The sequence below is a fragment of the Penicillium roqueforti genome (genome assembly GCF_015533775.1).
Source record: "Penicillium roqueforti strain LCP96 04111 chromosome Unknown scaffold_02, whole genome shotgun sequence".
Classification (NCBI taxonomy): domain Eukaryota; kingdom Fungi; phylum Ascomycota; class Eurotiomycetes; order Eurotiales; family Aspergillaceae; genus Penicillium; species Penicillium roqueforti.
In genome coordinates this window covers 103,890-120,505 of record NW_024067566.1, presented here as the reverse complement: position 1 = coordinate 120,505, position 16,616 = coordinate 103,890, and the positions used below count along the sequence as shown (strand labels likewise).

The window sequence follows — 16,616 nt, the reverse complement described above, 5'->3', positions numbered from 1 at the left end:
TCGACCCCGGATTTTCTGATAAGTTCTTATCTTTCAGCATCTATATATATGTCTGGTCGTTAGCAGTCATGGCATCAACAAACAATGAAACAGAACTACAAATCACCTACGTAGGTATGCGGTATAATATATATGACTAGAACAGAGGTCTCCCAGACGCCATGCGCACGAAGTCAAACGGCACATTTTGCCCAACAAGCAACCTAAGCGTCTCAACGGTAGTCCAAGCACTAACATCTTCAACTCCATACGCCGTCCATCCAGCACTAGTAGCAACAGCCAAAGGATCCCCCTTTCTTGTCCCACTCGTAAGATCAAGATAAACCTTCCCACGAGTAGAAGGCGGCGACGAACGACCATTAACACCATAATGTCTCAGCAAAGGCTGCACGAGCAGCGATTTCTCCGGCGGCAGCGCAGAGACAATAACAAAGGGCTGCTCGACCCGTTTCACGGACTGGATGGACGTGAACGGCTCCAGACCCGCCGCGAGCGGGCCACTCGCTTTAAACCCGACTGTGTAGATTGCGCCAACGGCCAGACTGCGTAGCGCGAAAATCGCCGCTGAAGCGTCTGCTTGTGAGCTGGCGAGGATTATCGCCGCCCGGCCGCTGTAAGCGGACGGCACGTATTCGCGCGTCAGGGTAGCGCGGATGCCTTTCCAGGCGGCGTTTTCGCCAATTAATCGGCACGTTCCTACAGCAGTCTCGTCGGGTGTCATAGCGATTGTGTCGACTAATCCAATTGCGCGGGCTGCGTCGCTGACTGCAGGGATGAAACTAGTTGTGGTTGGGACGGGGGGGTTGACGTAGGCGCCGCCGAAGTGCGGTTGTAGGAGGACGGATTCCATGGAGCCCTTTGGGCCTAGGTCGACTGAGGTGAAGTTGTGCGGGAGGCCGAGCTCGTTTATACATTTCTCCATGAACATTGAATGTGGCGTTGAGCGGAATGAGCCGATGGCGTAGAGCTCGCGTTTGGGGAGTTGGCCCATGATGTGTAAGGCCTCGTTGATCTCCGCTGCCGTTAGTTGGCCCGGGGCGGCGATCATTGGGAGGAGGGGGTGGGTGATTGGAGAGAAGACGGTGTTGAGAGCTCGAGATAGCTGACCCATTTGGCCCATGTTGACTGCTGACAGAGGTGGCCCTGAGCCTCGGCTTTTGATGGTGGAGCGGAAGTATTCTAGTTCATAGTTCTCCTCGATTGTGTGGACCATGGCGATCATCTTCACGATGTCGGCGTATTTGGCGCTTTCCGTAAATATGCGCTGTGCCTCTTCGGATGTCCATTTCCAGGTCCCGGACATGTCATGGAACGCAGATAAAATCATACTATGGCCCTTTGCTTCGAACAGCTGGCGCCGTATATCCTCCGGTAGCCACACTTCCACATCGATATACTCAACTCCCCATTGTATCGCGCGCCGCAGGTATCTGTAACAGAGCGCAGGGTCATCTACCGGGAACTTTCCATTCTCCCTCGTACAACGAACAGTAAAGATAATCGGTAACTCGGTATGCTGCCGCAAAAGCATCAACTGCTGACCAACATACTTCAAACTTGGAACTAGCGGAGCGGTCGAGCCCTCCGGCACAGGTTCAACCAGCAAATCCACACGGATCTCAACAGCATCCGACCCCACAGACAGGATATCCAAATTCGGCAAAGCAGCATGCACATCCGGAAAAGTAGTCGAGATAAAATTCGTCCTAGTCTTGGTCCGCAAATCATCATGCGGCCTCGTCTGGCCAAGGATCAAAGACAAAAATCGCGCCAGGTCCCGGCGCAGGAACGGACTCCGCGAATATAAGAACTCATAGTCACAGCTCTCGGTGAGCGCGTCTTCCGGCGCAGACCCGTCTTCCACGCAGTACGTGTTTACCAGGACCAGAGATGATCGCTCGCATCCTTGTAAGCTTCGCGCTAGATCGTGCGCTAAGATTCCCACTACCAATGCATTGCTGGCTCGCGCAAGCATCCCAAGCGACTCATCTGTTGTCCATGGCTTGCCCAGAATTTCCGCAACCAGTTGTACAATATGCTCTTGATTCTGGCCGTAGATGATCACGACAGTCCTCACGGCAGTAGCGGCGGCCGGCGCAGCAATGCTCGCGACTGTCTGGTCTTCGGGCTCGGTGGCCATAGTAGCGGGAGGGACGATTGTCGCAGCATTAAAAGGGACGGCGATATTGGGGTTTGCGCTAGGAGGAGCCTGGGCTTTTAGGGCGGCAGAGATAGGGGGATCGTCGAGCAGCGGCGTGGCCATGTGCTGCGGAAAGGCTGTCGGAATCATGGCACGGCAGTCTCAATGGGTTTCATACTTGGTGCTGGCGAGGATATTTGTGCAGGTCGAAGCATGGGTTAAGACGGGTAGAAATAAGAGTCGGGGAGGGTTGAATGAGCGCAAGGACCAAGCAATTCGCTTCTCGACGGCCAGGACCCGGGTAATGTAATAGGCAGGTAGTATATTAAAGCATGGGATATTTTTCCAACGCAATTAGGAAAAAGGGAGCGGGCCGATCGAGGCTAGCTCGAATATATGGGGTAACTTGGGGACAAGTCGACTAAAGGGACGCTAAGTCAATCCAATAACGCAGCCGCGACGATCAGAAAGGACGGCATTTGAGGCGCCATCGATGGAAGAACTCGTCGCGGAGGTTCCACCCAATGCGCGACAAGAGAATCCTACGTAGGTCGACGGCTGAATGCGAATGCGAATGCGAATGCGGGGGAAAGTGGGAGCGGAGTTTGGGTTTCTCCACCAATCATCTTGCGCGACGCCTAATTATACTACATCTGGATGTATTAATTGGGATTCTGTGCAGTGGAAAGGAGATGTTCCAGCAGTTGTATGCCGAAGAAATCCTGCTAATTACCGCATCTACAACTTGTATGGTCCCATCAGCGTTTATGAAACATCTTAAGGCACCGGCACAGCCTCACGATGCCCTGACAGGGCTGTACTACACCGCCATGATCCGATACGAGGGAAAACCACCGATCCAAGGCCTCAGACTCGGGAGAGCGAGTGCTCAGCCTTTACATAGCCTATTATATCCGAGGCAGACAGATAAACAATGAATCAGACATCGGGATTGGTGGAAGAGTGCATGGATACTTGTACAAAGCGCAAACCCAAAGATGAGATAGTTTTATATTCGCAACATGCACGGTACAACAACCATCTATGTATTGTTCCTTCTTCTTTCTGTCCTTGATGCAAGGAAAGCAACCAAAATTAAGTCACAGTGTCAAATCAGATCTGAAAGGAAAATATACCCGAAGGATAGTCGTGAACCACGTAGCATAGGTATGATTGACACCGAAATGACGAGAAATATGGAAAAAACAGAAATCGAGACTAGATCCACCCAGCTTGTACTTAAGACAACCAATTAAGACAGAAGGAGAGAAAATACCAGCCAAATCAAGAGGGGGTATTGGGTAGTAACAGGAAGGAAAAGATAGAAACGCAGGCCGAGAGATAAGAGGGGGAAGGGCAAGAGAAGCAGAGTGAGGTATTGGTTCAGAGAATAAACGTGTATGTATCAATCAATATCAGGCACACAAATAATCACCACATCGCTTTGCAATCCGGGATGGCGCTTTTAGGGGATTTGGTCATGGCTCCGTGCATCAAGCCGGAGTCAACACTATGTACGAAGACAGCAACGCAACTGAGGATCGGCACGTGGTTTGTTTGACATCTTTCCAGACGTCGGTTCTACCACGATAAGGCATGGTAGGTCAGATAAGGGAAGCAAGTTCAAGCGGGAGAGAGGCTAAAGGCGTGCAACCACATGCAGTTCCATTTGCGGGGTAATATCGGTAAGCAAGGAGTAGAGCCGAGCCAGCGGCCTGTCATTCTCAGCTTGGATGGCACACTGCCCAAACGAAGACACGCAGCAGGAACTGCCATCCTATTTGCTTGTCGTGAGATAAAGCATGGACTGCGCAGCGCCACCATCCGGAAATCGAAGTCCGAGCCGGAATCGGGAGGAGTTTCAGGTTTCAGGGTTGCGCAAGGAAACAGAGGGAAGTGTTTCAAAAAGGCGGACATTGCACTTTGCCCGCGCACAAAGGACCCACCCGCACAAGGGCAGGGCAGATATCGACGAGATGATGGACGGGTCACTCGCGTGTGGAAATCACACCAATTAACTGGGCGGAGAGACGGCGAGCCCGTTCATCAGTTTAGGCAACGGCTTTCTACGAGCAGTATTTGCCGTCTTGGAAACCCGTGGCGCACCGTGGATCATGCGGGGTTCTGTCATCAGGCTAGGATCTAGATTTGCCGGTGCTGCAGGGAGATTGTCAGTGGGAGAATCAGATTGGGTGTTGGAGCGTTGCGTACCTCTTGTGCGAACTCCTCTACCGTAGTCGGATGAAATATTCTGCTGGCTGCGGCTGCTTGGGGGGAAGAAGGTAGCGTTGGCTGTACGCCATATATGGTTCGAGGTGTCAGAGAGGAAGTCTGTTGTGGAACGGCCGGAGAAGATGGATGTGCGGCCGCGGTTACGCTTCGAAAGAACAATTTCGTCGAACAGGGTCATGCGCGGATCCTTGGTTTTCGGGTTTGTTCGCTCACGGTCACTAATGAACTCGTTGAATCCTAGTACTGGGTCAATATTACCTCCATGGTACGATAGCAGAATTCGTGGACTTACCTTGTGTCTGCTGTAGAATTGCGATATACTCGGCGTGCTCACTTGGAAGGCTCTTCATGAAAGCGTCCATGTTAAAATTGTAAAACATACCGGACTTCTTCTTATCGCCACTGGCAGGCACCAGGAACTTCTTATACGTGTAGAACAAGCTGGCAAAGCATCTGACAAACGCCGCGCGAATCTGATCCGGATGGAAGGCAGCATCACACGGCAGACACACCATGGACGCGCAGCGGTTGTGGACTGTCAGTCTGCATGCAGAGCACTTGTACATATTTTCCTCGGCCAGTTCATCACAGATAGCACATGTCAACTTGTCATCCCAGGGTTGGACTTGGAAATAGTGACCTTCAGCCCAGCAAGTGCCCTCGTTATTGCCAACGGGTTGGTATGTGGATTGAGGGACAATCGTGGACGCAGCGATGGTAGACTGCGCATACACAGATGGCGCATATGTGGATCCGGCTCCGTAGTCAGTATTGAGAGTGCTCAATGAGAGATTCGAAGCATGACCGAGGAACGGAGCACTTGGACGTCGACCCATTCCAAACGACGAGCTTCGGCGTGAGGCGGCATCGAAATGGCCAGAACGCTTCTCGCGCAATGAAGCTTGCAACGCCATACCGGAATCATTGCGCGACGAGGAAGTTGGAGGAGGGAAGAAGCCAGAGGTGGGTGAATTCTCTCTCGGGGACGGCGGAGAGGCACTTACTCTCAGAGTGGAGCTGGTCCCTGGGCGCTCAGTACCGCGAGATGAGTACCCACGAGAGGGGCCACCCTCGGCTCGGGCGTGGAGGAAGACGTTAAAGATGGGAGGTGTATAAGAGCCTGGCGTCACGGCCGATGCACCGAATGCACTGGAGTTCAGACCGACATATTTCGCGAGGTTAGTTGCGGGCGCTTTGGATGTGAAAGTGGCCTTGCTCTCTGACATGAACGAGTCCCATGGGTATGTCTCGATTGCATATGCAGGAGGCCCGGTAGGGACGTGGCATCGACCGTGCTGAGGGGCAGCTAGTTGCAACAAAGAGAGGAGCTTCCTGCGCTGATGACGAGGAAGAGAAGTCGGTTGGATGGTGCTTTCGATCATATTGTTGTCCAAATCAACCAGGACAAAGTCGTCCGTCGGCAGCTCCACCTTCTCATACCGACGCTCGATACCCACGATGTATGGGCAAGGGGCCTCGAGAGCCTGGATTAAGCGTGCGGGAAGGACGGGAATGAGAACGCCTGTCCATTCCAGAGGGAACAAAAGATCGACCAACGCTCTGGTCGCGAGATAGAGCATGGAGGTGTGGGAAGACAAGAATATGATACGGGATTCAGTAAGAGCGTACTGTGAGTTGTTAGCAGTGTCTTGTCAACTGAACTGGCAAATCAAGCCTACCTCAAAGAGAATGATAATATTTGGAACCGACAAAGTTCGGAACAAGGCATAGAGATCGGTCTAGAAATCAGTTAGCGAAATTCCCACAGAGAACTCCATCAAGATTGTGGTGCACATACATTCCGGGAACCTGGGATCTCATTGGGTGCCTCTTTGCGTGCAAACAACCGCAGCTCACGAATCGCAATCTCGACCTGAGTCTTCGAAGATATTGGACAGAACGCTTCTGTGCAGAGATTCATCACATATCGCTCTAATGGCTGCCATACACCCATGCGCGGCGAGGGTGGAGGCACGTGCTGTACACTGCTTTCCGTCATTGGCACCACGACGGCCTTGAGCCATTCCTTCCAGAAGCTCGTCATCGTGCTCTCTCGGCCCAAGATACCGTACGCACGGGGAATCCAGAACCCAGTATCACCATCGGTCAGACCCTCGATCTTAGAAGCTGCGCCGTGCCGGACCGGACGAAGAAGATCGGTCATTAGCCCAATTTTCTCCTCCACAGCGCTGATATCATCTTCGAGCTGTTCGCGGGATTCTGACCCTGACTGGACAGTCGGCAGCTGAGCTAGGAGCCGGGATAATTTGGCCCGCTCTGATGCCAACCGTTCACCTAAGCTCGCAGCCAGCTCACGCTCTTCGTCTGTCATGTTGTCCCTTCGCCATTCTTCGCAGCGCTTCTCGAGCTCCTCTGCAGCATTTGGGTTGAGGGGTATCCAGACAAGCACACAGATGGCGTGCAGCCTGGAGCCATTGTCTGTTGTCATGGCGAATCCGTGCCAGGTAGAGCGCGGTCGCTGATCGGAGGAGACGATATTGACATCATTCGGAAAGGCGAACATAGGAACGTAGTCGGGGAAATTGCCGCGCAGCTTCATCTCGTCCGGCATGCCGCGTGTAGGGTATCGGTCGAGGAGAACGGGCTCGAATCGTCGTTTCAACGGGTGCATTGTGGGGGATATCTCGAGGGGTTGCGGGACAGGAATTACCGAGTTGTAGTTGCTAAGTCGCCGAGAAGTTCGCACCGAAGCTGAAGACGATCCATTGTTAGCTAGTGTATCCACAGAAAGTCCCGGCCACGACCCCGTTTTAGAGTGAACAGGAAATAGGGTTGAAGGAGGGCTCTCACCCTGACGAGCAATCGACGGCTGCCGCTTCATACTATTCATATCACGAAAGGATCGTCGCACGCTCCCAATACCCGACCTCAGCAAGTTACCGCCAGCCGAGGGCGAATCCTCGGAGACGATCTTCTGCGTGCGAACCCTGGATCGCGGGCGGGTATTCGGGGTAATAGCGCCAGCGCTCAAGCTCAAGTCGGTTAGAAAAGATTCCCGCTCGTTGGCGAACTTGTACAGCGCGGAGTCGAAATCGAAGTCCTCAGAGAACAGATTTGGGGCACGCAGGGGCGACGAGCCACCCTTGACGGTCATGCTGCTTCGGTTACTGTTACTGCCAGCCCCATTTGCTCCCTCTGAGTTCTTCGAAAGTGTTGATAGTCGTTGAGAAGAGCCCCTGTGACTGACACCGGTGAAGAGCGTCGAGTTTGGTCGGGTAAACCCATCCGGGTTGTGTTCCTCCTCCGCATCGGCGTCCTCCTGAATGGTGTCTGCGAGCGCAGGGCCTGGTGATGCGGTGCCATTGGCACGGTAATCTTCTCCCAATCTCTGAAAAGTGTCCAGGATCTCTGCACCATCGACACCGGCTATCCAGAAGTAGTCGGCGAGGGGGGCGCCTTCCGGGGTGCTTGGAGGCGGTGGCATTGTGGAGAGAGTCGCGACGGACTGTAGCGGGTTAATACCTTAATTGTCACCACATGGATCGTAGTATTTCCAGGGAAAGGAATGCGCAGGGGAATTGAGCGCATGTAGTGTTCGGGAGGGGGAAGCTGGTAAAAATGGGGGAGAACGGGAGGGAGGGGCAGTTCAGAGCGAAGATCAATTTCGGGGTGGTTTGAAGGTCCAACGTTGTATTAAAAAGGAGTTCGATTCTGATTAGCTTTTTTTTTATTTGTGGCCTCCAGGTATTATTTCTACCTAAATACATATATTTTCTACCTTTTGGAATATTCCTGTGTTGTTGTTGTTTTTTTTTAAAAAAAAAAACTTTCTTTTCTTCTTCCCCCTAGGATCACGGGTGGTTGCGTAGGCGTGTAGTAATGTTACTAGAACCCGACTTTCGAAATGCACATCTCTACTCCACTGTATAAAAATGGTAAGAGTCACCCGTGTCAAGTCCAGATATTTAACAAATCAAGCCCATCAAGGGCCCGGGCCATTCACAGCCCTAGCCTCCATGCACAAGAGTCTTGACACCGTAACGACCTGCAGGCATGTGCAGGGTGGCTAGACTCTAAAGGGGATCCAGACTTCCGGGGTATACCCAGAATACCGGTTCATTCTTATGTCTATATCAACAGCGATGTATGCCCTCGGTACTCCTCCACTTCTTTCCCGAATGATACCTACCGTTGTGTATAGATACCAGGCAACTTCCAATTACAAGATATAAAGAACCACGAACCTTGGAAATATTGCATCCGCCCCAGGGGTTAGAGGCCCGTGATCCATGGTTGAGCTTTAGCGGATAACGCAAGCGGGTCTTGGCTGATCCTTTTTTTAACCAGGTTCGTCAACTAACTAGTACGCTATCTATGGGGGGTAACTGGGGTTTATTCTCTATTGAAACATGGCGTCAACATGTCTTTCTTTTTAGGGGTTTTAGGGGTTTTTTGCTTGGTATAGCGCCACAATGTCATTCTTTTGTATATCTAACTTTTATAAACTGCTAACTAGCACTTTCAGGGGGTGAAAACCATCGGGAACTGCCGCGGTCTTGGGAGATTGTAGGTTTTCACTTTACCGTTTATTCCCTCGTGCTTTTAGATTGCGGAGTCCACCCAACGGCTTCTTTATTTTTATTTTTTTGCCACACCTACAACTAGTATCATGTACGGAGTACGTTTCCCACCGTTTCTCTTATTCCGTACTTTCTATGCATGACACGATGTGTACTTTGGGACATAGGATTTCGAGTCAGGAGTCATCAAGTGGAGTGGCTTGTCCCGGGGAGATGATCAATACTACAGTTGGACACTGTGGAGCATCGAGGGGTGAAAGAAAGTATCGCTTAAGTGCGGAAGATGTTGTATGTATATCAGTTTCCACAGTATCCAATTGATAAAAATATGGATAGTATGTGGGTTAATCGCAGTTCGTTCCGGTGTCAGTATTCCCCTGGGTCTGCCAAGCATCTCTATTACTATGTATATCTCTCATAATTAGATATCCAAGTACCATCTGTGGACAAGTACAATATAAGCAAACACTAAGTCCATAGTCAAGTCCAATAGACCTAATCCATACGGAGTATAGTGTACCGAAATACATATCTATTTATGTTGTAAGTCCCTGAACACGGCCCATACCCGCGTTACGTGACACATGGGCTCCCCCAGCCGATAGCCCTTTTCAACTGGTTGCATCCCAGTGTTTCGGGCAAGGTTATTCACTCCGACTCCTGTCAGCGTACATCAAGCCTTGTATGCACTTAATGCAGCCAGCAATACGACTCAATGTTGGAAGAGGCGGTGGAGCAGATCAAGGTAGTATTGACAACCTAAAAAAATGACGAAAATCATTTATAGGTAAAAGCCCGTGAGTAAAACCAAAATAGAACCCGTGGAAGTCTGTGCGAGACATACGGAGTAGATTGCAGATAATGATCTTTGAGATCGGGCAACAACATAGGCCTATGTAAACAACTGAACCCCATTGATCAGCCAGAGTCTAGATGCTTCCATTCCCCTACTCCATATCGATAAATCTGGACTCTAAAAGACCTTACATGTGTATGTATACATACCCGAAGTACTGTTTCTATATGTGGCATCCCGTAGAATACGTGGCCTTGGGCCGAGGACGAATGCCCGTTTTTTTTTTTGTGAAGCCCTACAAGGAGTAGCAAATGGGCGGCCAAATTAGACGAGTGTCTAGCACCGGAGCTCCCTTGCCGAAAGGCGGCTGCTGTGTGACAAAGATTAAGCGTCGGCTGCATGGCAAGGCTGGTTTCCGCTCCGTGCTAGTGGCGCCAGAGAGCTCGGCAACGCATCGGCTCTATCCCAGAGCCTCAGGCATTGCTCGGTGAGGCCTACATAGATTGTATGGTATATTAAACGGCCGACATATTACACTGTACACCCAATTCAGGACATTTCAACTGCTTCCAATGCAAAGGTAATATTATATAAGTGGGCCATTGGAAATATGAACAAACCGCCCTTGCTGCGCCCTCATGCAATCCAGCGGCTGGATGCACTACATAATGCAATCGGCGTCCATATCATGATGCAGGGCGGAGTGGCGGAAATAATCCGATGGGTTGGTTGCACACCGCGTTTCAAGTGCGTTTCCGGCTCATCAGGTTTCCCGTCGTCAGGAACCCCTTGTCCCCCATAGCGCCGCGCCATTCAATCGACAACTGACCCAGCGTGGCACGACCGTCCCGTCGCATGTCCTTCTGGAGGATTTCAAGTCCCTCGGTCTGGCCCTCTTCCTGTTCCACCAAAAATGCTACCTGTAGAACATCCCGTGGATTGAGTGTAGGCAGAGACGAGGGTGACATGTCTGGGCTCATTGTGTTCCAATTCAACGATTTTGATTGGAAAGGTGGCTTGGGATTTAGTTTCGTTTGCTGTCCATCCCCCAACGTTAGCCAAATTGTTGAGCATTGCATTCCGGCCCAGCCGGATTTTCAGGTACAGCCGCGTTTCGGCGTGGAAAACCCAGTCATTCGCAGAGGATTAATGGGAAATTCATACCTTGACTATCACCGCGCCCTCGCCCACGTTTTCCAATTGTGCCTCCAGGGCAAACCGGAGCAACCTCGTTTTCCCGTACGGACCGAGTGATTTATTATTTATCTCGAGCGGCGGAAGTTCGGACGCCTTGGTCCGAACGCTCAAACAGGGCTGTGCCACAAACTGGTATAACTTTCGGAAGGTCCTGACCCGGCCACTAGCTGCTTGCGAGTCGGAGCCCATCTTCGTCTCTGTGTAGCTGACACTGACAGCCAGTATGTGATTTCCTTCTTCCTTCAAGTCAAACCGTACAATCTTTTGTAATGACTCGCCTATCTTCAGACCGTCTGTTGATGCGGAGTCGTTGGGCGGCTCCAGCTCCAGTGCCGCCACTGACGAAGGTGTTTGCATTTCCGCTACTATGCGCACGGATGTGAGGAGTCTCTCGTTGTCGTCATCGTGAATCTCATTATTCGCGCTAAGTGTGCATCCGAACGTCTCTCCGACGTAGACGGATCCGAAGGAGGGAGGTAGAGTAAGCTATTGCCGTTAGTAAACGGTTTCCTTGGGGCGCTTGGTCACCGTCTCACAAGAGGCGCTAAAATAAATTGATCATCGGAGTCACCGGACGGATAGCTTAGTGAGGCTTTCGTGGAGATTATAGAGTTAGACGTCGGGAGGGGATGCTGATAGGAAAGCGACGGCCGCGCAAGGCTGCGTATTAAGAGTTAGAGGCTGGCATCGACACAACGAATATGGATGATTTAACGTACCGTAACACTGATCAATTCATAATTAGCTTGCTGGTCCAACTATCGGTCGAGTTGTATTTACATACCTTTGAGGGAGACCCCATGTGGCTCCTTTGGGGCATCAGCGCCCGACAGAGCCCGTGGACGTGACATAGAGAATAAGTTCAGATATCAGCTCTAGGGCGAAGAAGTAAAGGGGTAAAGAATTAACTGCAATGGCAGGCGTTGCAGTATAGCCTCATCTTGTTGATGAAGACAGTCCACTTCTTCTCCACGAGCTGATAGCGATAGGGAAGCTTCCCCAAACAAACAGTGCAAACAGCCGCTCTTTCCCAAATAGGTGTGTCCACCCACGACCTCGAGACTTTCTACGTATTACTATTTGGTGCATAGGTTAACTATTTAGGCACCAGGATCTGCCAGTGTCGGAGAAAGCTCGGCTGTCACTGATGAGGAGGCTGGATCCATGGCTATAATGGCCGAGTACAATATACGGAGTATATGGCTAACAATCGGGAGGAAGATGACGTCACGGGATTTACTGAGCAGCTCATGGTCTATTGTCGATACGCATGATGCCAAGGGCAATGCTGCGACTGATGCCCTTATGGCCATACGCGCTGATGCGTCAAAGGACCGCAAATACGACGCCGGGAAGTATATCGGTCTTGGTTGTGACGCCAGTATCGACTCTCGATCAGCAATACCTAATTGGTGATGTCGAAGTGGATATAGATAATTACTATATCATATTAAAGGATTGCGATATCCACGTTGAGGACAATGGCAGACTAGTCACATTAGCTATGTCGGATATCCAATGATCTCTGATGGCGAGCAATTATAATTATACGATCGGAGGAATACTTATCTTGTGAATTTGCAAATGTGCCCCAAGGTTCTGGAAGGAGGTGGACTTTTTAATGCTGGATACATGAATTGAATGCCATGTTTACAATTTTGCATGTGAAGTGTAGACTACATTCACTCGCTACTATACTCGGTTAGGACGTCTTCTACGTGATAAAAAAGCAACAAAATGATCATTCATATGAAGTCCGGGTATCACATCAAGCCCTAATGGCCGAAGAAACAAAGAAGGACCAAGCTTCTCAACTCCCCAAAATCCAAACACCAAAAAAAAATCATTTATATACCCTTTTGAAGTCGTTGGCCTAGTCGAACAGTCGCAACACTAACACCTTCCTCTCCAGTCATCCACGACGGCATACGCTCAGGGTTAACGATGCCTAGCTCAGCAAGTTTGCGAATCCCGGCGATGACGTCGGAGCCGGAGAAAGTGAGTGACACGGCGGGCGTGGACGTAGAGTCGTCAATATCATCATCCTGCTGTTCACTGGAGCCTGGTTTGTCAAGCAGCCGGATATCAAGACGGTCCAGCGGTGCCTGGGCGAGTGATGACCCCAATGTTCCGAATCGGGAATCGATGGCCAGACGACGTTTCTTCGAATCCGGAGAGAGGGGACCTGTATCAACACCGCTGGATCTTCGTTTGGTCGATAAGCCATCGGTATTTTCTTTGCCTTCTGCTAGACTAGAATGACCCGCTCGGATATGCTCTTCAGGTGAGACTGTATTGGAGGGTCGAGGGTCCAAAGGACTTCCTTCAATAGCTGCGTCTGCAAATATGCTAAAGGCGCCATTTGACGCCGTTGATCGTCCCGGTCCGCGAAGGGCTAAGAGTGTGGGCAGATTCTTTGCTGCCAGTGATGTCGCTTGCAGAGAGAATCGTTCCTGCGGACGAGATAGAGCTTTGGGAATGGAATCACGCACCAGGCGCTGGAGAGTTCGAGTATCAGTAGCCACCGAGCTTGTCGAAGGAGCAGACTTTGATCCGGTGGATGCTGCTATAGAAGTGTAGACGTAGGGGCAACTATCCGGGAAAGCGACATAGATGACTCGGGACGAATCAGTAAAGACGTCGGCTGCCTGCCTAGGAGATTGATATGGCGAGTCAAGGACAAAGATACGTAAGAATGTCAGCGGCAATGTTGCCGAGTGGGCGAGGTGATAGTGAGCCTTGACCAATGGGGAGATTTCTCGCTGGAGGCCTTGCACAAATGTTGCCCCTTGCATGCGCGGTACAGAACTGGACCAGTCAGTTGGCGGTAGTTTCTTGGAGACCTTGCGCTTTGTATCAATGCGACTGAGCTCGAGTGCGGTCCATCGAAGGCTGGCGGGGTGATCGTCCATATAGCGGAGGTCTGCCATGGCCAGCTGGCGTAGTGTGATTCCATGCCGCCAATCGCCTTCCAGAATTCGTTCGAGCACTTCGCGCTTTGCGCCCTTTCGGTCCTGAAGATCTTCATATACTTGGCGGACTTGTTCGATTGTCTCCTCCGCGGGGTAGGGGAGGGCTTCGTCATCGTCGGGGCCATCTTTTTCGTCAGTCTGTAGGTATGGTGGAAATGAGGCGATGTTGCGATCGTCAAGCCATATAAATGCCAGATCTAGTAGTGCTTGTCTGGATAGCTTTCCCAGGGATTTTGTGAGGGACGGGGTCGATGAGGGAATGCGGAGGTTATTTGGAAGACTGGCTGTTGTCGGGGCGCGAACTGTTTTAGGGCGCGCCATGGCAGTAGTTGACAAGATAGTGGCACAATTCCTGGGGATGTTCCAGAACACCTTATATCAACGGCAGGTGCATGCCTCTCAATCCATATCTTGATCTGTTTCCCTGCCTATCCAAGTTCTCGAGTCCAAAATCCAAAATCACGCGTCAACAAACACGCACGTGACGATAAGCGATAAAGATTGGGAGCCATCTGATTATGTCATCCAGGTATGGAACCTGCAGGTGCCCACACGACATAGAAGTAAGAATTTGATTCCTACAACATACGTTGTACAAACTTCACGACGAGATTACACAACATAGCTGTAGTACAGCATAAGTTGTTTCATAGCCACTCCTTTTCCCACATACCAAACACCGAGGCTTGGCGCCAATTTATCACCCGTGGCGCCATTCATGTCCTTGTGACTCCCAACCAACCAACCCAATAGTGGTTTCAAGGTCGCACTAACTGAAAGGGGAACAATGTACTCGGCATTGGCCTATCATATGCTGATATATATATTCTGCATTATTGGACGGATATGAATGCACAAGGAATTATACCGAGGCCCTTGCTGACACAATGTGGGGCATGATTAACTAACCTCCTAGGGAAAGGTTGAAATGTTGAAAGCCACATGTGGATGGTCAATTATTGTTTCAATCGAATTCTTGAACCCTTAACCTTCGACTTCTCTCTCAATCCCGGGAATGCACGTATACGCTCTCTATATCTTGGAACTGTGAACCAACCTTTCCTTCCGAACCATGCAGGCGAAGGAACCACACAAAAATGTTGCCGTAGTTGGCACGGGAATGGCCGGGTTAGTGGTCGCATACATGCTCAGGAGCGATCCTCAAGGGAGATTCGACGTGGAAGTTTTCGAAAAGGTACAAACTTTCGCATCCGTGACGTCGCTCGCGCGAACTAAAGTTAATCCCAACAAAAAACACAGCAAGAGAAACTTTCGCTCGATTCCGCATCATACAATCTCACAACCCAAAATGGCGGAAGCGCAAAGACCCAACGCCTCGATCTTCCCATGCGCACATTCGCCGACGGATACTACGAAAGTCTCAAGCGAATGTATGATTATTTCGGTATCCCATACGGCTCGCTACGGTTTATTTACTCCCTGTCGACACTACCGAACAACCCCACGAAACAAACCTCCCCATACTTCATGCATTCCTCAAATAACCACCAAATACCTCCCCTGCGCCCGGAGGGCTTATCATGGACCGGGTGGCTGCTCGAGATTTGCTACCTGGCAATATGCTATTATTGGTTCAAAGTCTGCTGTTTCTTTGTAGCGCCCAAGACTCTGGAGTCGTCTGGCACGGAGGAGTCTCTGCGTCAATATTTGGATAGGATTATGTTGCCCAGTTACTACGTGAAGCACTACTTCCTGCCGGTCTTCGCGAGCGTTGCGACTTGCTCACACGACGAGTTAATGGATTTCCCGGCTCTTGATCTGGTCGGTTATGGGAGACGAACGTTCCGTAAGAACCACTACACTGTTCTTGGTGGAGTCCAGCATGTCGAGCAGAAGCTGTCCGAAGACTTGACGTATAAACTTGGCGCGAAGGTTACGGCAGTCGAGAACATCGGCACAAAAGTTCAAGTGAGCTGGACAAATACCCAGGATGGCCAGAGCAGCTCACGGCTATTTGACCATGTCATTCTGGCTGTGACGCCTGATGTGGTTGGCGCGATTTTCCAGCCTCTCCGAAGCGCAATGAAGGCCGTCCCCACTACGACCGTTCAATCCGTTGTGCACCGTGACTTTTCCGGGATTGGTGATTCTAGCAAATCCCTCTGGTCGCAAGTTTCCTTGAATCGCGGCGAATCACCACCTCACCCACTCCACATGTGCTCAAATGCTACAGCGACGGAGACGATCCATGAACATCCGTCAGCCGCTCTTATTACGACTTATCCCATTTCTCCGATTGACCCCGATAAGGTCTTTTACACTGCCACATTCACTCGTGTCTTGCGATCGTCCACCAGCAGACAAATCATCAATGAGATTTTCAGCCAGAAGAAGTTTGGGGATGACAAGAGCCAATTTTGGCGGAATGGAGATGGAAATGTCTGGCTCGTTGGTGGTTGGTGCTGGGACGGGATGGTACTGCTTGAGGGATGTCTCGCTTCCGCGACAAGGGTCGCAAACGCCCTTGATGTCGAGGTGCCCTGGATGAAAGACTCTTCTTTATAACGACCGGTCAAGAACGTAACGAGACTTTTTTTGCATATTCATTTCGGGCATTCATAAATGTTAATATACCTGCAGCGCATCATACATAGCATGTACAATATGAATAAACTCATCTCGAACATCCAACTTTTGCCAAGCTATACTAATCTGCTACAGTCTGTGGTTTGCAGGCCATTTATTCAGATCCGCTTTTCTCGCCGTCTCTTTCCACC

General features: G+C 50.7%; 5 protein-coding genes across 5 annotated transcripts; 1 reads left to right on the top strand and 4 right to left on the bottom strand.

Annotated features, from left to right (window-relative positions):
* Window positions 1–136: 136 nt before the first annotated feature.
* LCP9604111_1488 (type I 3-dehydroquinate dehydratase) lies at window positions 137–2,290 on the bottom strand (the record flags this gene model as incomplete). Its single annotated transcript, XM_039068859.1, has 1 exon — window positions 137–2,290. One exon carries the CDS (start codon window positions 2,288–2,290, stop codon window positions 137–139), a length of 2,154 nt encoding a protein of 717 aa, XP_038931615.1.
* Window positions 2,291–4,154: 1,864 nt separating this feature from the next.
* LCP9604111_1487 (dDENN domain protein) lies at window positions 4,155–7,817 on the bottom strand (the record flags this gene model as incomplete). The annotated part of the gene is made up of 6 exons (XM_039068858.1): window positions 4,155–4,297; window positions 4,352–4,609; window positions 4,665–6,000; window positions 6,052–6,111; window positions 6,171–7,084; window positions 7,184–7,817. The coding sequence occupies 6 exons, from the start codon at window positions 7,815–7,817 to the stop codon at window positions 4,155–4,157; spliced, it is 3,345 nt and encodes a 1,114-aa protein (XP_038931614.1).
* Window positions 7,818–10,452: 2,635 nt separating this feature from the next.
* LCP9604111_1486 (trafficking protein particle complex subunit 13) lies at window positions 10,453–11,757 on the bottom strand (the record flags this gene model as incomplete). Its single annotated transcript, XM_039068857.1, has 5 exons — window positions 10,453–10,746; window positions 10,874–11,392; window positions 11,443–11,566; window positions 11,626–11,632; window positions 11,691–11,757. 5 exons carry the CDS (start codon window positions 11,755–11,757, stop codon window positions 10,453–10,455), a joined length of 1,011 nt encoding a protein of 336 aa, XP_038931613.1.
* A 996-nt stretch (window positions 11,758–12,753) lies between these two features.
* Window positions 12,754–14,199, bottom strand: LCP9604111_1485 (CENP-N/CHL4 family protein; the record flags this gene model as incomplete). Its single annotated transcript, XM_039068856.1, has 1 exon — window positions 12,754–14,199. The coding sequence occupies one exon, from the start codon at window positions 14,197–14,199 to the stop codon at window positions 12,754–12,756; it is 1,446 nt and encodes a 481-aa protein (XP_038931612.1).
* Window positions 14,200–14,950: 751 nt separating this feature from the next.
* LCP9604111_1484 (uncharacterized protein) lies at window positions 14,951–16,404 on the top strand (the record flags this gene model as incomplete). The annotated part of the gene is made up of 2 exons (XM_039068855.1): window positions 14,951–15,073; window positions 15,139–16,404. The coding sequence occupies 2 exons, from the start codon at window positions 14,951–14,953 to the stop codon at window positions 16,402–16,404; spliced, it is 1,389 nt and encodes a 462-aa protein (XP_038931611.1).
* Window positions 16,405–16,616: the final 212 nt, after the last annotated feature.